The sequence below is a fragment of the Sorex fumeus genome, unplaced genomic scaffold, assembly GCF_029834395.1.
Source record: "Sorex fumeus unplaced genomic scaffold, SorFum_2.1 ptg000131l, whole genome shotgun sequence".
NCBI classification, from domain to species: domain Eukaryota; kingdom Metazoa; phylum Chordata; class Mammalia; order Eulipotyphla; family Soricidae; genus Sorex; species Sorex fumeus.
The window spans coordinates 19,397,174-19,421,350 of NW_026606188.1; the positions used below are offsets into that span (position 1 = coordinate 19,397,174).

At 51.7% G+C, this 24,177-nt stretch overlaps 1 protein-coding gene across 1 annotated transcript in view; it reads left to right on the top strand.

The window, feature by feature from the left end:
• The window catches only part of IGSF3 (immunoglobulin superfamily member 3), a 111,108-nt gene that overhangs the window by 79,800 nt on the left and 7,131 nt on the right, over window positions 1-24,177 (top strand). The window contains exons 6-8 of the mRNA XM_056138978.1: window positions 1,826-2,230; window positions 14,238-14,648; window positions 21,601-22,008. Coding sequence (XP_055994953.1) covers window positions 1,826-2,230; window positions 14,238-14,648; window positions 21,601-22,008 — 1,224 coding nt within the window. The remainder of the gene's footprint in view (window positions 1-1,825; window positions 2,231-14,237; window positions 14,649-21,600; window positions 22,009-24,177) is intronic.

Genomic DNA, 24,177 nt, shown 5'->3' on the forward strand with positions numbered 1-24,177 from the left:
GTGATTCTTGTGGTTAGGGCTCACTCAGACCTGGGGCCTGGGTCTGCTCACTCTTCCCCAGCTGGCTAATGTGGAGCTGAGGGCAGCCCAAAGGGGCAGAAGGGCAGGAAGACATCCTGGAAAAAGCTTGACATTCAGTTGGAACCATAACACAAATGACAGTGCATATAGGGGCTGAGTATAGTCGGGTCTCCTCATGGTGGGGGCCCAGGGGAGATCACCAAGTGACCCGTCCCTCTGTTAAGTCCAGGCCATTGTGGCCCTTCACTTAGAGCCACCTGGGGCCTGTGTGTTGTGAGCCTGTGTGCCTGGTGACGGCCCTGCTCTGAGGAGCTCTTGCCTTCTCAGGTGATGGCAGGATGGAGCTCGGCCCACGCTCTCATCATTGTTTAAAGATGACCATCTGTGTATGATCTGATTGAGTTGATAAGCAATGATTTATGAAATTCAAATAGCACTTCTACTGGGCAAGATTATACAGAGGTGCTTGCCTTGCACACAGCTGACCCTGGTTTGAACCTCAGCACCCCATACAGTCTCCAGGCCCCATGAAGAGTGACCTCTGGGCACAGAGCCAGGTGTGAGTCCTGACCACAGCTGTGGTAGCTCAAACCTCTGTCTCCTAGCCTTGAAATTGAAGACATAGAGTTTTCTGAAAATCTCGCTCACCCATGCTGACTACACCTTGCCCTGAAGTCTGAAGCTCATTCTGTTCCCGGTCTTCTGTCTATTGGGTTGGAAGAACTTTATTTTGCATCTATTTTGTTTCTTCTTTTTGGTAGTACAAGGACCGAGCCCAGGGGCTCACATGTATAAGGCAAAGTGTGCTACCTCTGAGCTCCATTCCCAGCTCCTCTATTTTGTTTCCTTAATTAATTTTATACTATGTGCTAGGTCACATGCCATAGCTTTTTAGTAACGCTAATTCATTTCATCCTCACCTGGACCCATTTCTCAGATGGCGAACATAAAAGCAGAGAGAAGTTAGGTACATTGTCCAACATCACACAATTAGGGAGTGGCATAACTGGACTTCAGGGTCTCTTTCTTCTACCTGCTACCTGGAGCTTCCTCTTGAGTTAAGCAAGCAAAGGTCCATGGAATCAGTCACCTACAGGTGTGTGGCCAGATGTTGTACTTTTGCTACCCAGTTTGATCACTTCACGTCTAAAAAGGAACAAGAACCCCTCTTGCCCTTTAAGGTCATTCAAGGACTGAGCAGAGCAGAGCTGGGACACGAGGCTGAACACCTGGGTGGCCCTGAGTCGGCCCTCCCTGCACTCAGAGTGGTGACTCGCTTCCCTGGTAGGACTCGGGGTGTGTCAGGGCTCACCTGGTCAGCAATCCAGTGCCTCGGGCCCTACTGCATACCCCACTGCTGTCCCCTTACTGAGTGGGAACAGGACCACGGAGCAAGCTTGACCTAGAGGCCAGGAAGCAGGGCTGCCTCTTCTATGCCTCCCGTTGCCTTCTCTGGGGATGGTGGGCTAATGGGCGGATTCAGGTGGGTGAGCCCCTAGCATGGACAAAGCAACCGGGCTGTGGGATTTGGCCTCTCTGGCTTGATCAGAAATCCAAAAGTGTCTATCTACATTCACCCCACTGGAGGGTGTTATCGGAGGGCCTGCTCATGGCCACAGGGAGGGTCGCCACCTCTCCCCAGGAGTCTCACAGCTGCTGGACTGCCCCTCAGAGTGATGGCCAGCGCAGCCTTGCCTGGATGCCTGAGGAGAGAGCCAAAGAGCATTTGTCTGCATTCCCTCTGATCTCTCTCTCTCTCTCTCTCTCTCTCTCTCTCTCTCTCTCTCCACACCCCTCGCCCCAGAGACGGGCTTTGCAGTCACGGCCATCTCCCGGACGCCGGGGGTCACCTACAGTGACTCCTTCGACTTGCAGTGCATCCTCAAACCCCACTATCCCATCCGGGTGCCCGTGTCGGTGACGTGGCGCTTCCAGCCGGTGGGCACCCTCGAATTCCACGACCTGGTGACCTTCACACGGGACGGAGGCGTGCAGTGGGGGGATCGCTCTTCCAGCTTCCGGACACGGACGGCCATTGAGAAGGCCGAGTCCAGCAACAACGTGCGTCTGAGCATCAGCCGAGCCAGTGACACTGAGGCGGGCAAGTACCAGTGCGTGGCGGAGCTGTGGCGCAGGAACTACAACCACACCTGGACGCGGCTGGCCGAGCGCGCCTCCAACCTGCTGGAGATCAGGGTGCTGCAGCCAGGTGAGCACCAGCTGCCCAGAGGGAAGGGGCGAGGTGTGCGGGGCAGAGGGTCATAGCCCAGTGGAGTGTGGCCATCACAACCTAGCAAAAAACACAAATAAAGCCATCATGGGGCCCGGGTTGGCTCAGGCAGAGTGCCTCCTCATAAACTTGGATGCCACAAGGTTGCAAGTTTAATTTTTTTAAGATTATTTTTTGGTTTGGGGGCCACACCCAAGAGTGCTTAGGGCCTACTCCCATGCTGTGCTCAGGCGTCACTCCTGGAGGGGCTCAGGGGACCATATGGTATGTGAGGAATCGAACCACGGTTGGCCAACGCAAGGCAAGTGGCCCGACCCTGGACACTCTGAGATTATGAGTCTGACCCCAGCCCTGTCCCCATGCATGAGTGAGGTGCCACTTCCCTGCCTCTGCCCATCTGCCAGGTACATCCCTGCCCCAAAGTTTCTTTTTCCTTCTAAGCTGAAACCCCACCAGGGTTGGCTCGTGATTTTCAGCAGTCACAGCCCTTTAAATTCCTTGCTTTTGAGGAGAGGGAATGAAGGGACTTAAGTATGCTGAGGACTTAACCCTGGTTTTGCACTCAGAGATCCCACCTAATGGGGCTCAGGGAACCTTGTGGGGTGCAGGGGATCAAACCAGGCTTGACTGCCTGCAGGACTCCACCTTGCTGCCTGAAATACCTTTCCTACCCTTCTTCTCCAGCATTCCCTGCGAGCTGCAGCCCTTTCCTTCCCAGCTCCCTCCTCTCTAATGATCTCGAACCCTGGTAGAGAGCCAAAGAGCATTTGTCTGCTCTTTGGGGAGGGGCAGTGACTAGCATTTCCTGGCCCTCATTTTTAGCCTGATCTCTGTGTGTTGGAGACTTAGGCTTGCTAGCTGGATTTTCACAGCCACCTCTAGAGAGATGGGGGAAGTACACCAGAGCCATGCAGCTGGTGAGTGGTGGCCCCCATTTGGACCCTGGCTCCTTCCCTGCCCTGTGCTGGGTTTGTGTGGCCCTCGCCTCAGGAGAACGATGCAGTTCTGGCTGATCAGAAGCATCCTAGTCGGCATGCAGCGCTTTGCTTTCTGCAAACACCCTGCCTCTCCTCTAACCCAGGGAGGGGATTAACAAGTTGCTCTGATGGTCTGGTGGGTTGTTCCTGTCCCTGTAGGTTGGGGGTGGGCAAGCCCACACAGAGGCCTGCCTCCTTCCACCTTCCTGTTGGGGGTGGGAAAGCCCACGCAGAGGCTTGCCTCCTTCCTGTTGGGCGGGCGAGCCCACGCAGAGGCCTGCATCCTTCCTTTGGGCCCTGCGAGCAGAGGGGGAGTTAAACGGAAGGGCCCTGCAGAGCCTTCCCAAACTGTTCCGACCCACAGCTCTGCCAACTGGCCGGGCGGCCTTGCAGGGCTGATGTCCCTGCCCAAGCGTGTGCCCCACCACTCCAAATGGTAGTACTGTGGTTTGTGGCCAAGTGAGGCTGCAGCTTTGTCCTGTCTGGGCTCAGCCTGAGTGCTCGACCCCTAGCAGAGTCCCCTCTGTCCTTGAGTTTATAGGACTGAGTCTTATGAATGATGGGATGGTCCGTTGGCCAATTAGAGCTGAAACACAGGCGACGAGCTGTATGGGGGAAAGGCCGTCCTGCTAAGTGGATCCTGGGTTAATGGGGCTTACTCAGAGGGCCGATTTGGAATGAACCCTTGTGTGAAAAGTGCTGAGGGCCCTGCTAACTGGCCCTCATGGGGAGACCATGGTGGTCATAATGGCACCTGCTCTTGTTCCCTCTAACCCTGAGGGTCTGTGTTAAGAGCAGCAATTGCCCCCTTTCTCCCCACTGTGCTCTCTGGTTGTAACTGGTATCTTTATTTGGGGCAAAGGAAACAGAAAAATACCAGCAGCTGCCCTTGTGCTGGAGCCTGTATTGATTGCTTGGAAACTGTTATCCACTTGTTCTCGCATCCTGGGCGGGAGTCCCGGCCTCCTCAGTTTTGAGAAGCCAGGGATCTGAGCATCCGCCAGGCTCTCTTGCATGCTATGTTGTTTCTGTTTGAGGGCTTCAGCCTGCAGTGTGGGGTTACTGCTGGTCTGAACTCAAGCAGGATTCCTGGCGGTGATTAGAGGATCATATGTGGTGCTGGGGATCAAACCAGTCAGCCGCTTCCAAGGCAAGTGCCTTGACTCCTGTACTATCTCTTCAGCCTCAGCCTGGCTTGCAGAAGTCAAACAGTGGGTGTGCCTGTGGAAAAGCAGTGGGGTGGAGAAGTGAGGGTGGGAGTCTCTGTCTTTGTCAAGGCCAGGAGGAAGAGTAGCAGTGACATTGCAAGAGCGGCTCCTATACTGTGCCCAGGCTGCATGCTTTCTGTGGAGGAACTAGCCTAGTTTTTTCTTAGTCCATGCAGCACCTTGAGGGATCATCTCTCCCATCATGGGGAGGAATACAATGACATGGGGGTTAACCCAAATGTCCAACGAGCCATCAGAAGTGCCAGGATTTCAGCTGGGATAGAGAAGGGATCACTAGGTCAATGATGGTTGGAGGGATCGCTCCGGATAGGAGATGTGTGCTGAAAGTAGATAAAGGACCACATGTGATGGCCTCTCAGTATCTATTGCAAACCATAATGTCCAAAAATAGAGAGAGACTATGGGGGCAAACTATCTGCCATACAGGTAGGGGGAGGGGTGGGTTGGGGGGTGGTGGGAGGGATACTGGGGACATTGGTGGTGGAAAATGTGCACTTGTGGAGGGATGGGTATTCGATCATTATATGACGGAAACTCAATCATGAAAGCTTTGTAACTGCATCTCAGTGATCCAATTTAAAAAATAAATAAAAAAATAAATAAATAAATGATTTAAAGAAAAGAAAAAGAATAAAAAGAAGTGCCAGGATTCAAATTTAGTCAGGAAGTTTGGCTCCAGAGTCCAGGTCTTAATTTTATTCTCTATAATAATTTCTGGGCTGGAGCCATAGCACAGCGGTAGGGCATTTGTCTTGCGCACAGCCAGCCTGGCCGAGCCGGGTTCGATTCCTCCGCCCCTCTTGGAGAGCCTGGCAAGCTACCGAGAATATCTCGGCTGCATGGCAAAGCCTGGCAAGCTCCCCATGACATATTCAATATGCCAAACACAGTAACAAGAAGTCTCAAAATGGAGACGTTACTGGTCCCGTGCGAGCAAATCAATGAACAACGGGAGGACAGTGATACAATGATAATTAGAATTAGAATTACGCCCTCCCGTTGATTATCGATTTGCTCGAGCGGGCCCAGTAACGTCTCCATTGGAGACTTTGTTGTTACTGTGTTTGGCATATCGAATACGTCACGGGGAGCTTGCCAGGCTCTGCCGTGCAGGTGAGATACTCTCGGTAGCTTGCCGGGCTCTCCGAGAGGGGCGGAGGAATCGAACTCAGGTCGGCCATGTTGGCTGCGTGCAAGGCAAACGCCCTACTGTTGTGCTTTCGCTCCAGCCCAGACAATAATAATTTCTAGATTTTTTTTTAAGAAGTCTTCTCCAGTACCACATCCTTTTGTTGGGATGCTACCTGGTGGCCCCCAAGGCTTACTCCTGTCCATGCCCAGGAGTCAGTCTTGGGGGTGCCACCTTGCCAGGGTCAGACCAGAGCCCACTGCTTCCAGGGCAAGTGCCTCCTCCCCTCTCTCCTGCCCAGTACCAGGCTCTTTTATTGAAATTCCCTCCTTTCTCCTATCTACCATCCTTGATTTTCCTTGGTAAGGACTTAAGTGTGAGTTTTGGAAATTGGGGTTCCAGGCCTCAAGACCCTGCTGCTTTACTCCTGCCTTTGTCTCTGCTGCTCCTCCCTCTGCCATGAGGGGGCCTTTCTCTGGGCAAGCCGAGTTGCCGACTCTTTCTCTCCCCTCCCCACTCCTCCCCCCAGACTGTCCTCCTGACCCTGGGCTCCCAGACCTGTGTTTTCCATAGAAATGTCTCCTTCTTTTCCCTTCCCATGCTTAGAATATTTTACTGGATATTTTTCTTTTAACTGCCTGTTTGGAGCCTTCTGTGAGCCCTTTGTACTGTCGTCATCTGCTCCTGAGAAGGCTCGGGTGGTTAGTACAGTAGCCTTGGTGCACAGACCTGCTGCCCTGACCACCTCACGGGCCCTGGACTCACTAGTCTCTGGTCCATGGCATCTCACGTTGCTCCGTGGTGGACTGCCGTGGACTCTGCTTCTGCATAGCCCCTCCAGTCCTGCTCAGCAGTGCCCTGGTGGTGGCTCTCTGTGCCAGCCTGGCCCCCTTCTGCAGTGCCCTGCTGGTGGCGGCCTCCCCGTGCCAGCCTGGCTCCCATCCAGCCATGCATAGTAGGCCATACTCTGGGCCAGTCCAACATATCCAGTTCTTCGTCAGTGTTTTCCTCTTTTTTAAAAAAATGTGGGGGGTCGCGGGGAAGCTGGAGTGATGGCGTAGTGTAAGGCAGGGTACTGGCCTTGCATTGGCTGGCCCACGCTCTTTACCCAACATCTCATATGGTCCCCGAGTCCCTGCTAGGAGTAAGCCCTGAGCACTGCTGGGTGTGGCTCAAAAAAAAAGTGGTATGGGGGGGGCACCCCCAGCTGTTCTCAGGCTTTTCTTCCTCCTCTGCATTCAAGGATTGCTCGTACCAGGGCCCAGGGCCCATATGTGGTGCCAGGGATCGACTGTGTCAGTCTTAGGCAAGGCAAGTACTCGCTCTCCAGCCCCACTCTTTTAATTAATTTATTTTTCTTTAGCCACACCCTGGCTCTTCACTCAGGAATCACTCCTGGTGGGCACCATCAGGGATGCCAGGGAGTGAACCCAGCTTGGCTGGAATACAAGGCAAGTGCCCCACCCACTATGCTATTACTCCAGCCGCCCCCCCCTTTTTAATTTTAAAGCCTCACTTTATTTTCTTTTGATTTTCTTTAGTACCAACCTTCTCCCCTATGCTCACCACCCCACCCCCGCCCCACACATACCCCTTCCAATTACATATACCTCAGTGCAGAAGCAATAGGAAAAACGTCAGCATTCATTTTCAAAATGTTTATGGCCACATCTTGGTCTGGCTATTAAACATTGCACATTAAAATTGACAAAGCCATAAACCAGCTCTGAGGACGACAGCCTCCGGTGGAGAAGCTGGCTTGTCAGTGGCTGTATTCTGCTGGGATTTTACTGATGGGTAGTCAGAATGAATATTTAATGCCCTCTGGATGCTGCCAAATCCGTTTTCTCCAATTTCTTAGTGCTGACCTGGCAGGTTGGGAGTGCTGAGGCTTTATCTGTGATTTCCGAGTCTAGGACACATGAACACTGGCTCTCCTTGTCACAGTCTGGTGGGTGACAAGCTGCGTGTCCCTCAGGAACTGGCCCTTGCTTTCTTTCAATAGAGCCTGGAGCTGGAGTGATAGGATAGTGGGGAGGATGTTTGCCTTGCACATGGCTAACCCGGGTCTTATCTGGCACCGCTACTGATTCCCTGGGCCCTGCTGGGAGTGATCCCTTAGCACAGAGCCAAGAGTAGTAACAACCCCTGAGAACTGCTGGTGTCACCAAAATTAAAATCAAGTTGCTACGATGCTCCACTTGTGGAATGGGGAGAAATTGGGGCGGGGCGGAGGGGGACTATTTATACTCACATTCATACACACTCACACAGTCACAGCACTTTAACTCAGTCACGCTCACACTTTCACTCACACTCTCATTCACTCACCTTCACACTCACTCTCACACTCACTCTAACACACTCACTCTAATTCACGCTAAACTCTCACACCCATAGGCACTCTCAGATCCTCACTCACTCTCAGATTCCCACACTCTCACTTACGCTCACTCTCACTCGTATTTTCACTCCCTCACCGTCAGAGTCACACTCATTCTAACACTCTCACTAACATTCTCAGACACACTCGTACCCTCATTCACACTTTCAGTCACCCTCTCTTACCCTCTCTCACTCACACACTCACACTCATACCTCACACACTCACACATACTCGTACACTCACACCATCACTCACACTCACACTCTCACACTACACGATCACACCCTCACGCATACTCATACACTCACTCACACTGTCACTCACACTCACACCCTCACTCATACTCACACTCTTTCTCATACTCTAGCTCACTCTCACACTAACTCACACTCTCACTCTCTCAAGCCCTCGTTCTCACACTCGCATTCCATCATTCACATTCTCACTGTCACTGTCATACCCTCATTCGCACTCATTCACTCTCACACAGTCATTCTCACACTCTTGCTTACTCTCACGCTGTTTCAACCTCACACCCTCACCCTCTCACTCCCACACTCTCACACTCCCTCACTCTCACTCTCACACCCTCACTCTCACACTCACCCTCACACTCTCACTCTCATACTCTCACTCACCTTCACACCCTCACACTCTCACACCCTCACTCTCACACTCTTACACCCTCACTCTCACACCCTTACTTTCACACACTCAGCCTCACACTCATTCACTTGCACATCCACTCCCCTCTCTCCTTCACACACTCACATTCTCATTTCTCTCACTCATACCCTCACTAACCCACCTTCTCACCCTCACCCTCACTCTTGCGTCACGCCCGTGTGCTCCCTGAATGCACTCCCACACACTTTCTCTGCAGCTGTCCTTCTCTCCTGCCCCTTGGCTGACAAGCCTCCCCCATCTGAAAGCTTTCTACCGCCCATGCCTGCCCCGTCTCTGCATATGCCTTTAGTCAAGAGCAGTGTTGGGAGCCAGAGTGCCCGTACAGGGCCAGTGTGCTTACCTTGCCAATATGTTCCATCCCCTGCACCACATATTCCCCCACCCCCAGCACTGCCAGAGTGACCCCTGAGCAACGCCAGGGGTAACCCAGACTTCCCAATTCCTCAAAATAAAATGATACATCGCCTTCCTTCTCTGCTACTCAGTCTTGTCCAGAGCAAGCGATATTGCACACACGCGCATGCGTGCGTGCACACACGCACACACACGCACACACATGCGCACACACACACGGCAGGGGGCAACAGTGATGGGGGCATGTAGTAGCCTCGGGTACACTTGGGGAAAGCTTTCTGTTTGCTTAAATAAGGCAGGTTTCCAGGAGACCCACCGAGGAATTACTTCTTCTGAAAAGGAGGCTGTAGCCAAATGAGTGTGCGGGACCCTCTGTTCCCCCTTGCTCCCTCTCTGCCCACGTCACTTATCCTGTACCCTGTGTCTGCTGCCCACAGAGCTGCATGGACATCACTGTCCAGAGGTCACCCACCATGCCGGGGCTTCTCCAGCTGGTGTCTGCAGAGCGTCCTGGGAGCTCGTAGCTAGCCGGATTCCCTGGCCCAGGGTGGCGGCAAGGCTGAGGAGGGCTCCTTGGGTGACAGGGTGGAAGGCCTCTGCTGTTGCTAATGTCCCCCATTCTTGGACCCCATCCTCGGCCAGTCTGTCTTGGTGCCTAACACCCCCTTCTCCGTGTTCATTGTCCAGCCACCCCTTCCCTTGCCCTCCCGGCTGCCCGGGGTCCCACTCAGATGGCCCCTGCCTTACGTGCCACTCACTGCAGGGTGCTGCCTCTGTTCCACAGCTGCACAGAGAGAAGTTGAGGTTGTGTGGCCACACTCAGTGGCTCAGTAGGTGGCTGGTTTTGCCTGTGTCCATGGTGTCTCCGGAGCACTCATGCCATGGACAGCTCAGCTCACTTCAGTGCAAGACAGCGTGGGAGAGGAGGCTGGGGTAGGAGGGAAGGCTTCTTTGTTGTTGATTTGGTTCTTGTGTCCTTGGTTTGGACTGCACCTGCTGTGCTTGGGGCTTCCTCCCGGCTCTGCACTCGGACTCAGGCTCGCTCCCAGGCAGCCGCTCCTCTCGGTTAACCGTTAACGTGTCATGGTTACGAATTCTGTGAACACATGAAGCAGCTGCTTGTACTCTGCCTCAATTCTCTCTTTGTATGAAACATGTTATGTGTGAATTATAAGTTATTTTTTTTCTAACCTGCTCAGAGTACCTGGTGGTGAAGTGTGTCAGATATATTAGGGTTCAAATTCCAGTTACATTAATTAACTGGCTTGATTAGAGCAGATTTCTTTATTGGTTCTAATAATTTTTTCTAATAAAGGATGGTTGTGATTTTTACGTTAAAAAAAAAAAGGAATCATTCCTGGCAGTGCTCAGGAGACCATATGGGATTCCAGGGATCAAACCCAGATTGGCCACATGTGAGGCAAGCGCCCTCCCCATTGGGTATTGCTGGACAGAGAGAAATGAGTTCTGAGTTACAGATGCACTCACAGTAGGGGTGGTTCCTGAGTCAAGCTCTCACGGTGGGACCCTTGGCAGTGCTCGGGAGCATCATCAAGGAGCTGCTTTAGGCTGCAAAACCCCCATGTCCCTCCCTCAGTCCTGCTGGGTTGGACCTTAGCAGATAGTACCTGCCTCACGGCTCTTGCCTTGCACGTGGCCAATCTAGGGTCAATCCCCAGCATTGCAGAGTGTCCCTCGAGCAAAAGTGACCCCTGAGCACTGCTGCGTATGACCAAAAACCAGGGGGGAAAAGACTCAGTATTCACCTGCAGCCCAGCTCCAACAGTGCTGGGGTGCTCCCAGTGTGGTTGGGGTCTGTTCCTTCAAGGTCGCTCTGCCCAGGCAAGTTCAGGGGCTTACAGGAAGTCCAGCCTGCGCTCCCCGTGCCCCTTCCTGTCCTCCTTCCTCCCGATCATTCTCATTGGAGATCAGACGTGAATTACAGAGTCTGAGCATGCCTGTCTTTCTGTCCCTTCTGCATCCTTATATCTCTGCATCCATTGGTTCTGACAGCCCAGGTGTACCACGGGTGCTTGTTACTGGAAAAGCCTGAGCCAGCTGGTCTGCAGTATAGCCCATGTCTCTCTAACAAGCTCCCGAGCGGTGCCCGCCCTGCTCATCCATGCACAGCTCATAGGAGCAAGTTTGCCAGCCAGCCAGACAGTTCTAAATCTCATGCGGAGCTTTGAAATAAGGGCAAAGCCAGAAAACCAAAAAGAAATGGGAACAATTCTCCAGTGTGTCTCGTTTTTATCCCCTGCCAACACGTACCACTCATCTGCAAGTCCTGAGAGGTTTGCAGGTGAACATCTTCTGACCTCCTTGAGAGGGGGTCTTCCCTAAGCCAAAGGAGGAGGGCAATAACAGACAGCCTCTCCCCCAGATGGGCTACGGGGATGAGGGATGATGACCTGGGGACAAGAGGGAAGGCCCCCACGCCTGCCACTGTAGGAAGGAACTCCACTCTAGGTTCAGAGCCCGCCTCCACCCCCGTGTGTCCCACACCAGATCTCAAAAGTGCCTCCTTTTTCATCACTCTACAATATTTTGACATGGGAAGGGGTGGGGCAGGGGGTGGAAATTCTTTGAAGCATTTCTCTTCCTTGGATGCTAGTTCTCAGCTTATGTGACCGATTTGAAGTTTAGTCCTGGAATTCCAGTTTAACATATGCAGTTACTATAGCAATTGAGGTTTCCTTAGTAACAGTTGCAAAAAATAATCTGGCCCCAATTAATAATACATTTGAAAGCTCTTTCTATTCTACATGGAACAACCCAGAGTTTTTTGGCCAGGAACCTGGTAGTTAATGTGGTGTCCCTTGCACCAGTTGGGATATCATTTACATGCAGGGCTGGAGAGGAATGAAAAATACGTGGCAGGATAGGAATTTGGGCGGGAAGCTGGCCGGGAAGCTTGCTGTTTGACCCTGCCCACTGTGTTGGGCTAGTTCACCTTGCCTCAGGGACTTGTTCATTGGAAGAAGAGAGAGGCTGGGCTTACTCAAAGAGAAGAAGACACTGGTAAAAGGGAGGTGGCAGGGAGTGGTTTCTCTCCGTCCAGTGCTGGGCCTTCAGGCCTGCTAAGAGTCTCTGCGGGTGTGGATGCTTCCGCCTGACCAGCAGGGACTGGGTGTGTCCAAAGTGCCTTTTGGGCTCAGAGTCCACCACCCCTTGGCTGGCCAGTCCTCTCCGCTCTTCCAAGCATATGTCTCTGTGCTGCCTTGGCACCCAAGTAATAGCCTAGCCCACATTCGCTTTGCTTGGGTGCCTGCATCTCAGGACTTAATGCTGTTTCTGTCTGCCAAGCTCCGCACTGGACGTCTGTGGAGTCCAGGCACTTATAGTGGGCTCTGTCGGGTCTGCATAAACAGGGCAGCAGCTGCGAGGCAGACCTCCTCCCCCAGGCTCCCCCCCCCACCCCCCGGGCCAGCCCCCTGCAGGGAAGCCCCCAACCCTTCCCCTCCAGGTACTCTGCCTCAGCTGCCAAGAGACTTGTTCTCCCAGAGATCAGTGGACAGAGAGGAGCGGAGGGGGAATGGAGCTTCCTCTGAGCGGGTCTGGGGTTTGTGCTGGCCTAGTGTCTTGGCAGGGGGGAAAGCAAGTCAGGAGACATCTGTGTACCACACCCTGCACCTAGCATGAGGATGATGAAGCAGGTGAGAATGGCAGGTGACCTTCATGGCATATTTCAGTAAATGACTCTTGACTGGGGAAGCTGGTTATCAGAGGCCTGCCCTCACTCCTGATTCGAGGTCCAGAGCAAAGGGCAGAGGAGACTGAAGGGAGGGGTGTCCCCCATGACCTGTTGGCTCCCTCCCCCATGCCTGGGAGAAGCTTCGCCAAGTCCTGCAGCTTCCTGGTACCACTCTCCCCAGCCTGTGCCCGTTTGCTCACCACTTCCATACTTCAGGAAACACTGATTTAGGAAACATTTTCCCCCAAAGTCCCCAGTCTCTCAGGGAGGCGTATGAGAAGCTTGTTCACTGTGGACTTGTTCTTATTTTCCAGGGCCCTCTGCACGTTTTGTCATGAGGGGCACAGAGCAAGTGCTGGGAATTTGCAGGCGGGGGGGGGGGGGGGGCTGGGCAGGTGGCTAAAGGGGTGCATTAGGTGCATATGCGAGCTCTTTGGATCAGTCTCCACCATTGCATGACCCCCGCACACACTGCTCACAGCTGAAACAAAGCTGGTATGGCCCACGCAACATCCCACAAATACATAAGTAAATATTTACAGGGGGAGTGGCCAGAGTTGTTTGAGTTTTAAATAAAAACCCAAATCTGGGGGGTGTGGGGCGCACACCCAGCAGTGCTCAGGGCTTACTCCTGACTCTGCACTCAGGGATCACTCCTGGCCAGGCTTGGGGGGCCATGTGGAGTGCCAGGGATTGGAGCCAGGTCAGCTTCATGCAAGGAAAGCACCCTGTCCGCTCTGTTGCCCCAGCCCCTGAGAATGGGATTTTGATCACTGCACTCGGACTTTCGCAGAGACTTGGGAGAAACTAGGAAGTGTAGAGTGGGTGCAGTGGAGGTCAGAGGGTGACCAGAGGGGTGGAGTGAGGGAGAGGAGGTGGAAGGGCCAGGGAAGGGATGGGTGGGGACAGATGTGCACGTACCAGAGCGTCACGGAGTGGGAATTGGGGCCAGTAGGAGACAGCAGAGAGAAGTGGCACAGTTGAGCGAAGCTGCAGGGAGCTCAGGGGGGAGGGTGGGATCCGAGCTGAGAAGGGCGTCTGGGGACAGGTGAGACATGGGTAGGGCCAGCTCTGAGCATCTCTGTACTGTGAGCTTGAAAGGCCATGGGGAACCACTCGCAGGGTTTCACTGCGTGGCTGCGGTGCAGGCTGGTCCTCGGTGGCGAAGGGCGGTGCAGGGATGGACGCCAGGGCCTCATGCAAGGCAGTAGCTCTGGAGAGCTGAGGCCCAGCCTCTGTACAGTGGGCAGTGATGAGGCAGGCTGGCCTCCGGGGGTCCCCCAAAGGCATTGTGAAGGAGAGGGGCAGATGGCCAGCAGGCACATGGAGCAGAGAGCAAGCGGACAGAAGGTTGGGGTGTTGGGGAGTTGGCGAGTGGAGGGGGGCTGAGTGCAGCCATCCCCGTTCTCCCACACAAGCTGTGAGCTGCGGGAAGCCGTCCCCAGTCAGCCTAGGGGAACCCAGGGTTGCTGGGCAGTGTGGGCAGGGTGCGGCCCCCTCCTAACCCCTCCCTGCTCTTCTCCTTCAAAGTGACCAAGCTGCAGGTGAGCAAATCCAAGCGGACCCTCACGCTGGTGGAGAACAGGCCCATCCAGCTGAACTGCTCCGTCAAGTCCCAGACCAGCCCCAACTCCCACTTCGCAGTGCTGTGGTACGTGCACAAGCCCTCGGACGCCGACGGCAAGCTCATCCTCAAGACCACACACAACTCCGCCTTCGAGTACGGCACCTACGCCGAGGAGGAGGGCCTTCGCACCCGCCTGCAGTTCGAGAGACACGCCTTTGGGGGCCTGTTCAGCCTCACCGTCCAGCGGGCCGAGGTCAGCGACAGCGGCAGCTACTACTGCCACGTGGAGGAGTGGCTGCTGAGCCCCAACTACGCCTGGTACAAGCTGGCCGAGGAGGTGTCAGGGCGCACAGAGGTCACCGTGAAGCAGCCAGGTGAGGACTCCGCACACATGCTCCCTCCTGCCAGCTGGGTCCTTCTCATGGCTGAGTAGTGTCCCACGGCCACTTACAATCCCATTATCCGTTATCTCCTCATCTGCTGTGAATAATATTGTGCTATTACACTTGTGGATTAATGTTTCTGGGGGTGGTTGGTCCTAGGAGGGGGTGTCACTTTATGCTGTGAATTTCTGTTCTTAATTTTCTTTCTCTTTCGGTTTTTTGCTGGGCTACACCTTGCAATGCTCAGGGGTAGTTCCTGACTCTACACTCAGGAATTACTTCTGACAGTGCTCCGGAGACCATATGGGATGCCTGGGATCCAACCTTGGATCGGCAAATGCCCTACCTGCTGTACTATTGCTCCAGTCTGCTAGTCTTGATTTTCTGAGGCATCTTCACAGTACTTTGTATAAGGGCTAGGCCAGACATTGGTACCACCAATAGTGAATAAAGGCTCCATTTCCCACATCCTGCCAACACTTTCATGCAGCTGGCCCAGGTTCAATCCCCAGCATCCCAAGCACCGCCAGGAGTAACTCCTGAATACAGAGCCAGGAGTAACCTCTGTGCATTTCCAGGTTTGCTCCTTGTTTGATGTGTGAGTATTTTATCCCACTCAGCTGAGGAGTGTCTTTTCATTTGGGGTATCATTCTTGTGCCTACTCCGAGGAGGAGGGCCTTTTAAACCTGACATAGTCCCACTTGCTTCACCTCTGCCTTAGTTCTGTTTGCTGGAGGCTTATCTCCTTGATGAATCCTCTGAAGTCAGTAACAGGGAGGGCCTTCCCTTCTTTTCCTGGACGTTTTTACTGGTTTCAGGTCTGATGATTGAGGTCTTCAGTCCATTTTTAATTAGCCTCTGTGCACATGACTATCCATTTTTTCCCAGCAGCATTCATTGAAGTGGCTCTCCTTGCTTCACTTCATGGTCCCAGACCCTTTGTCGTAGATTATCGGCACATACATCTAATGGTTTCTCTCTGGGCTGTTAATCCTACTCCATTGATTTGAGAGTCTCATTCCAGGTCTGTGTATTTTTGATTCCAATAGCTTTGTAGTATAGTTTAAAATCAGGGTCTGCAATGCCTTCCATCTTTTTCTTCAGGGTTATTTTAGCTATTCTGGGAGTCTTATGGTTTTGTACAAATTTTAGAAGTGTTTGTTCTATGTGCTGAAGAATGCTGTAGGAATTTTAATGAAGATAGTGTTGAATCTGGGATTTGCTTTCAGAAAGATGATAAACATTCTGCCGATCTGTGAACAAGGAATGTGTTTGCATTTCCTTGTGTCATTTCTTTCAGTAGTGTTATCACTTTTATCAGATAGGTCTTTCACCTTCTTTGTTGAGTTTATTATTCCTATTATTTGAGTGCTTGGGTGACAATCGTAAATGAAATTTTCAAAAAAAAGTATTTCTGGGGTTGGAGAGATATTACAGGGGAGTAAGACACTTTTCTTGCATATGTCAGGCCCTTTTTTGATCCTTGACACTACATTGCACATCAGGTCCCTCAGCACTGCCAGGAGTGATTCATGAGTACTGCTAGGCGTGGCCCCAAAACCAAAAAAAAAATTATTTCTTTGTTCTCTCCATATTTATATATGAGAATGCAACAGATCCTATGCATTGATTTTATAAGTTGATACTTTGCAGTTTTTAGGTTTTATTTATGTATTTTATCGTGTCATCTGCAAATAATGATAATATGATTTCTTTATCAATCTGAATTGCTTTGATTTCTGTCTCTCACCTTACTGCTGTCACAGGGACTGCAAATACTATGTAAACTAAAAGGATATCCTGTCTTATTCTTGATCTTAGAGGAAAAAACTTTAGTTTTCTTCATTCAGTGTTTTAATTTCTATGAGATTGTTGTATATGGCCTTTACTGCATTAGGTAACTTCTTTCAACACTCATTCTGTTGAAGGTATATTTTTTAATCATGAATGGTTAATTGAATCTTATTGAACAATTTATCTGCATTTATAGAGATGATCATATGGCTCTTATCTTTCCTCTTATTATATTAATGTGGTATATTACAGTTGATCTATTTATGTTGAGCCATCCTTGTATCCCTGGAATAAACTCTGTTTGATCGTGATATATGAGGTGTTTAATGGATTGCATATTTAGTTCATAAGGATTTTATCTAGCATCTTTATATTCATATTCTTCAAGGATATTGTGTTGAAAAAAATTTTAGTAATGTCTGTCTGCTTTTGATAGCAAGATAACTGTTGGTATGAGCTTGAGAAGGGAGGGTAGTTGGTCCTTTTTATAATTTATTTTTTAATTTCAATTAATTGTTTTAAGTCACCGTGAGATACAGGGTTACAAAGCTGATCGTGGTCAGGGTTCAGTCATACAGAGTCCAACACCTGTCCTCCCACCAGTGCACATTTCCCACCACCAATGGCCCCAGTTTCCCTCCCGCCTCCCTCCCTTCAGCCTGCCTCATGGCAAAGGCTGGGGAGAAGGCGGTTGGGATGGAGAAGGGACCACCATGACAAAGATACTTGGAAATGATCACTCTGTGCCGAAAACAGGTAAAGGAACGAACATGATAGTATCTCAGTATCTGTATTGCAGACCATAATTCCTCAGAGGGCAGAGAGAGACAGCGACAGATAGAGACAGAGGCAGAATAAAAGTCCTTTTGTAAGGCTTGGCAGACCTCACGAGTAAGCCTATCCAGCTCCAGGCTTGGTGGGAAAGATTTGGGTTTGGAAAGATTTTAGTTCTAGAAAGATTTTCTGCTACTTTCTCAACTTCCTCAACTGGTAATTTGAGTGATCTTCTTCTTCACTCAGTTTAAGGGCTCTACATTTTTTTCTATTTCTCCTAAATTCTCTAATAAAGTTGATGTAACCATTCAAGGTTGCTCTGACATAATCTTGAATGTTTGGTATTTCCGGGGGGGGAGGGTGTCTGTCATAAGTTCTCTTATTTCATTTTTGATCCGATTTATTAGGATTCTCTCTTTTCCCTTTGTGATTCCAGCCAAGGATTTGTCAATCCTATTATTTGGGGAAGGAGGTTTGGGTCACACCCAGCAGTGCCCAGAGCTTGATCTCTGACTGTTTGGGGATCTCTCCTGCTGCTGCTCTGGGGACCATCACAGTGTCAAGGATCACATGGGGGTCATCCACATGCAAGGCTTAGCCCCTCAATCAGATCATTAGTAGTAATGATCTTATCATTTCTTTTCAAGACACAGCTCTTGGTTTCGCTGATCTTTTGTAATATATTTGCAATTTCCATATTACTGACATCCCCTCAAGTTTTTATTCCTTCTGCTTACTTCGAGCTCCCTGTGTTGCTCTCTTTGAGTCCCTTGAGGTGTGAGGTTTGATTGTTGGTGCCTGCTGTTGTTTCCTAAGGACACCTGTAAGCAGTTGTCTCTTCTCCATGACACTGTAAGTTCTTTGAGTTGAAGCCATGCTGGTGCATCCACAGCCTCTGACACAGTAGTCACTGACCCTTAATAGGCTTGGCTTGAGTCAGCCATGGGTGTTACTTGCTTTGAGCACCCAAGGCAGGTCCTTGATTCTTGCTGTTCTCGTAGCCTGGGACATATTCACCATCGAAATTTATCTAGTTCTGTCTACCAGAGAGAGTTTTCTCAGCTCCGGAGAATTCCAGCTGCCCTCCAGTTCCCTGCACTCATTCTCTGCTCCCCTCCGTCACATGTTGTGCCTGCCTACCTTCCCCTGTCAGCAATATAAGATAGAGCCAGATTGGGGCAGAGCAGGCCCCGGGCCAGACTGTGATGTTGGCCAGCCCACTGTCCAGCAGGAGAGCCTGGAGGTTGGGGGCAGCTTGACCCGTCACACTTCCTGAGGACAGAATTCACTCACTGTGTCTGCGCTGCTGTGCAGTGACGCATGTCACTCTCCCATGTTAGGGTTTGCGAGCGACTCCCTTGTCTCCGCTTAGGGAGCGCCCCTCGTCCTCCGTGAGGTGTGCTCCTCACTTGTGCCTCTGTCTGCACTCACCCCATCTCTTCCTGAGAGAGAAGCACAGCATCCCTCATCACCCCTTCCCTGCTGCCTCTCCCATCCCGCTGTCACTCTGGGCTCTTTGCTGGCCCCCAGTGACCTTTGCCGTGGCCCTTCCTGATTGAAAAGGAGCTTTGGGCATCCCCAGTGACCTTCGCCCGATGTCTGGGGCCTTTGAGAGCAAACTGGGGCCTCAGACCCCAGAATCCGTTCTGTGCTCTCACCTGCTTCTGGTTCCTTTGGTTTCCCCCAGGCCGGCATCTCCCGCTGTTGCCTCTGCACAGTCCTCCTTTGCCGTTCCTGTGTGTGTGCCAGAACACAGATGTTCTGCTGGGTACTGAATCCAAGCAGACAGACTGACAGCCGGCTCTCTCAGGACCACACAAGGGTTCGGGATGCTTCCCCGAAACAGCCTAAGTGCAGTCGCGGCCAGAGGGCTAACATGCCATGCGCCTGGAAGCCCCCAGCACAGCACGTGTGTTCCCCTTTCTGTTGAGATTTTTTTGTTGCTATGATTGGTTTTTTTATACCCCCCCCCCAGGCTTCTGATTCTTTTTTTTTCCTTTAATTTTCCCTCTATTTTTTCCCCTAGTGAAAGAACTGACACTTAGAGAGCTTTTGAAAAACATTTCTTTAAAAGCACAGAGACAGGCTGGAGCAGGGGTGAAGGCCCATGCCCAGTCCCTGCCCCATGTCTGCTTCCACCAGCACAACCAGGAGTGACCCTTGAGCACTGCCCCTCCAACCAAAGACCCAGAGTCAACATCTTCACTGTTTCTCTCTGCAGATACTGCTTATTTGAACTGTACTTTCTGGGGCCAGAGAGACAGTACAGAGGTTTAGGCTCTTACACTGCTAACAGATGACCCCAGTTTTGTTTTGTTTTGTTTTGTCTTTAATTTTTATTAGTGAAACACCATGAGGTACAGTTGTAGACTTACAGATTTTTGTGCTTGGGTTTCAGTTATACAATGATCGAGTTCCCATCCCTCCACCAGTGCCCATTCTCCACCACCACTGATCCCAGTATCCCTCCCACCGCCCCATCCCCTCCATCCCACCTCTTTTGTTCTCTCTCTCCTTTTGGGTGCTGTGGTTTGCAAAAGAGGCATTGAGTGGCAATCATGTTCGGTCTATAGCCTACTTTCAGCATGCATCTCTCATCCTGGGAGGATCCTCCCAACACCCTTTATTTGGTGCTCCCTTCTCTGTCTGAGCTCCCTTTTCCCCTAGCGTGTGCAGCTGACCTCCAAGCCATGGAGTGAACCTCCTGGTACTTATCTCAGCTATTCTTGGGTATTAGTCTCCTGTTTTGTTACTTTATGTTCCCCAGATGAATGCAGTCTTTCTACGTCTGTCCCTCTCTTTCTGACTCATTTCACTTAGCATGATACTTTCCATTAGTACCACTTGTATGTAAATTTCTTGACTTCATCTTTTCTAACAGCTACATAGTACTCCATTGTGTAGATGTACCAAAGTTTCTTTAACCAGTCATCTTTCTCGGACACTCAGGTTTTTTCCAGATTCTAGCTATTGTAAACAGTGTTGCAGTGAACAAACAAGTGCAGATGTCACTTCGACTATACTTTTTTGCCTCTCTGGGATGATAACCCCAGTTTGATCCCTCACACTGCATATGGACCTCCGAGCCCAGCCAGGAGTGACCGCAGAGTAGGGGCAGGAGTAAAACCTGAGCACCACTGAGTATTGCCCCAAAAGAAACAAGCAAACTATATATACATACACACACATATATACACACACACATTATATATATACACACACACATATATACATACACACATATACACACATATATACACACACATATATATACACCTGCGTGTACACAAACACACATACACACACATATAATTGTCTTTTTTTAAGCAGTCATTTTTTTGGTTTGGTTTGGTTTGTTTTTTTGGCCACACCTGGTTAAACCCAAGGGTTACTCCTGGCTCTGTGCTCAGGAATTGCTCATGGCCCCTGACTGGGCTCAGGGGACCATATGGGATGCCGAAAGTGAAACCCAGTCAGCTGCATGCAAGGCAGGTGCCCTGCCCTCTGTGCTCTCTCCAGCCCCTGAAGCGACCCTTGCATCATGCTGGCAGGTCTGTCCCTGTCACGCCTGGTGACAGGCTTGAGGTGTGTGAGGCCCCCTCCGTGGAGCCCCCGAGGACAGCCCTCCCCGGTGCCTGTGTGTTGACTGACAGGCCCATCCCCATCAGATCTGGAGGGGCTCATCTCATAGAGTTGGAGCCATGCCACGGGCTGCCGTGAGTGGTGCTTGTCCTGGCTGGGAGCCTGCCTGGCTTTCTCAGTCTGCTCAGTGCTGTTCTCACCCTTGGCTTGTTTGAAAGGAAGGGAGAACTGCCGCTCTCGGCACCTCCTGGGCAGGGCCAAGCAGGCCTCCATGCAGCCTGGGTGTTCTTGCCGTCCCCCTGGTCCGAAGGTGCCCTCCTGCTGGGAGAGGGGCTTTCCCCCTGCCCCTTCCTGTTCCCTCCCCACAGTCATGTGCTTCATGACCCTGTTCTTTAGACACGCAGTCTAATCACCTAAGCTACCCCTTGGCATGTGAGCCCAGAGGGCTATAAACTAGGGGAGGGGTGTTGCTGTGACACGGAACCTCAGCATGGGCACCCAGACCTACAGCCAAGGAGTTTGGATTGTTGAGGGCACGCATCTGAGAACCAGTCCTGCCCACTGACGTGTCTGCGTCCACCCTGTGTGCAGAAAATGTGCGTGTGAGTCTGTGTCTGTATGTATGTGTGTGTGTGTGTGTGTGTGTGTGTGTGTGTGTGTGTGCGTACGCTCATGCACAGAGAAAGTGTGGGCATGCATGTGGGAAGCACACGAGCCTGTGAACATGTGTGGACGTGTGTGCCGCCCGGGCTGTGCGGTACTCATTCTCACCGCTCTCTCTTGCCCTCACAGACAGCCGCCTGAAGCTTAGCCAAGCCCAGGGGAACCTGTCGGTGCTGGAGACGCAGCAGGTACGGCTGGAGTGCCTGGTCCTGAACCGCACGAGCGCCGCTTCACAGCTCCTGGTGGAGTGGTTCGTGTGGAAACCCAACCACCCCGAGCGGGAGGCCGTGGCCCGCCTGGGCCGGGATGGCACCTTCCACTATGGGGAGCAGGCAGCCAGGAACCGCCTACAGGGCCGACTGCATGTCGAGAGCCCGGCCCCCGGCGCCTTCCGCCTCCTGGTGCAGAACGTGGCCGTGCAGGACTCGGGCACCTACAGCTGCCGTGTGGAGGAGTGGCTGCCCAGCCCCAGCGGCCGCTGGTACAAGCGGGCAGAGGACACAGCGGGGCAGACTGCCGTCACCATCACACGGCCAGGTGAGTGGGAGGACCTGGCCCCAACTCCTGAGGCTGTTCTGCCTGGAACTGGGGTATTCTGTGCACCTCATAAAGTCAGTTATTGTTTGCAGCTAAATATCTGAGCATCAGTTGCATCTCAAATGTCCTTTCCCTGCTGAATAGAAAATTGCACACCTCATTTGGGTCAGAAGTGATTCTCTCTCTCTGTCTCTCTCTCTCTCTCTCCCTCCCTCCCTCCATCCCTCCCTCCCCCTCTCTCCCTCTCTCTCTGTCTCTCCCTCTCCCTCTCTCCTTCTCTCTCTTCCCCCTCTCTCTCCCTCTCTCTCTCTCTGTCTCTCTGTCTCTCTTCCTCCCTCCCTCCATCCCTCCCTCCCCCTCTCTCCCTCTCTCTCTGTCTCTCCCTCTCCCTCTCTCCTTCTCTCTCTTCCCCCTCTCTCTCCCTCTCTCTCTCTCTGTCTCTCTGTCTCTCTTCCTCCCTCCCTCCATCCCTCCCTCCCCCTCTCTGCCTCTCTCTCTGTCTCTCCCTCTCCCTCTCTCCTTCTCTCTCTTCCCCCTCTCTCTCCCTCTCTCTTTCTCTCTCTGTCTCTCTGTCTCTCTTCCTCCCTCTCTCCCTCTCTCCTCTCTCTCTCCCTCGGCCACTCTCTCTCCCTCTCTCTCTGTCTCTCCCTCTCCCTCTCCTTCTCTCTCTTCCACCTCTCTCTCCCTCACTCTGTCTCTCTCTCTCTCTTCCTCCCTCTCTCCCTCTCTCCCTCTCTCCTCTCTCTCTCCCTCGGCCACTCTCTCTCCCCCCTATCTCTCTCTCTCTCTCTCCCTCCTCTCTCCCTCCTCCCCCACTCCTCCCCAGTGTTTGAGTTTGAGATGTTCAGGCATTTCTCCTAGACATCTTAGAAACCCCTGTGGTGCTGGGGAACTCTGCAGACCAAGCCTTCAGCCCTTTGAGATGTCTCTCCAGCCAAATTCAGTTTCTCGTGCTTTTTTTTTTTTTCCAGTGTCAGAGAGGGTAGAAAGGGGCAGGTTGGGGCCACATCTGGCAGTGCTTAGCAGTTCATTTTAAAAAATATATATTTTTTTTTTCAGGGCTGGAGCAATAGCACATTGGGTAGGGCATTTGCCTTGCATGTGGCCAACCTGGTTCAATTCCAGCATCCCATATGGTACCCCAAGCACCGCCAGGAGTAATTCCTGAGTGCAGGAGCCAGGAGTAAGCCCTGTGCATCACCAGGTGTGACCCAAAAAGCAAAAAATAATAATAAATAAATAAATTACTTTTTTCTTATAACACCATGATTTACTAAGTTGTTCATAATACAACTTAGTTGTTTTAGGCATTCAGTGTTTCAGCACCAATCCCGCCTCTAGTGTGACCTTCCCTCCATCATTGTCCTGTGTCCCACCCTTCCCCCAAACCTGTCTCCTGAGCAGGCACACATTCCATGAACTTACTTCATATTGTATGTTATAGCACAACAGCAAATGGAATTATCAAATCTTAGATCAATTATATTCAATTTTATCTCATTGTATCATATCTCACAATTTTATCTCATTATGTCATTCTATCTCACAGTTCATTATATCTCCTATAGTCTAAGTCCTGGTCTGAGGATCTGCTGTGCTGGTTAGTGCTAGTTGCTTTGACTCAGGTTCATTGAGCCTGTGGGCTTCTATGCAACTCTCCCATCAGATGTGCTGTGATAGTCCCAGGCTGACAGTACAGTGAGATTTGGAGATGTCGTGTGGTCACATATGTGGCTGTCCATTCCAGGGACTGTCGATCTAGAGCAGTTTGGTGGCTTGGCATCTTGATAAGGTTCAGTTGTGGAATTGACCATTTCCTTGTGGGAGGGTATTGCATGTGGCTGTGGGCTCCTGTGCCCTCAGGCAGAAGGGGGAGTCCCGCCCCCGTTCTGAGAAGACCCCAGAACCTGGACCAGTCTACCGGGAAAGATTCTGGAGATGAGTTGTGAAGCTGAGCTGTTTCTTACCTGGCAAGATGGCAGGTGTTGGTGGGGCTGCTGGGTCTTCCAGTGTGTGTGTGGGGGGGGAGTTGTGTGTGGCTGTGGGCAGTTTTCAGCCCAACCCATTCTGAGGTCGCTCCTGGCCATGCTCTTGGGATCACTGAGAACTGAGTTGACTGTGTGCAAGGCAAAGTGCCGTACTGCTGACCACTGCTCCTCCCCACACATG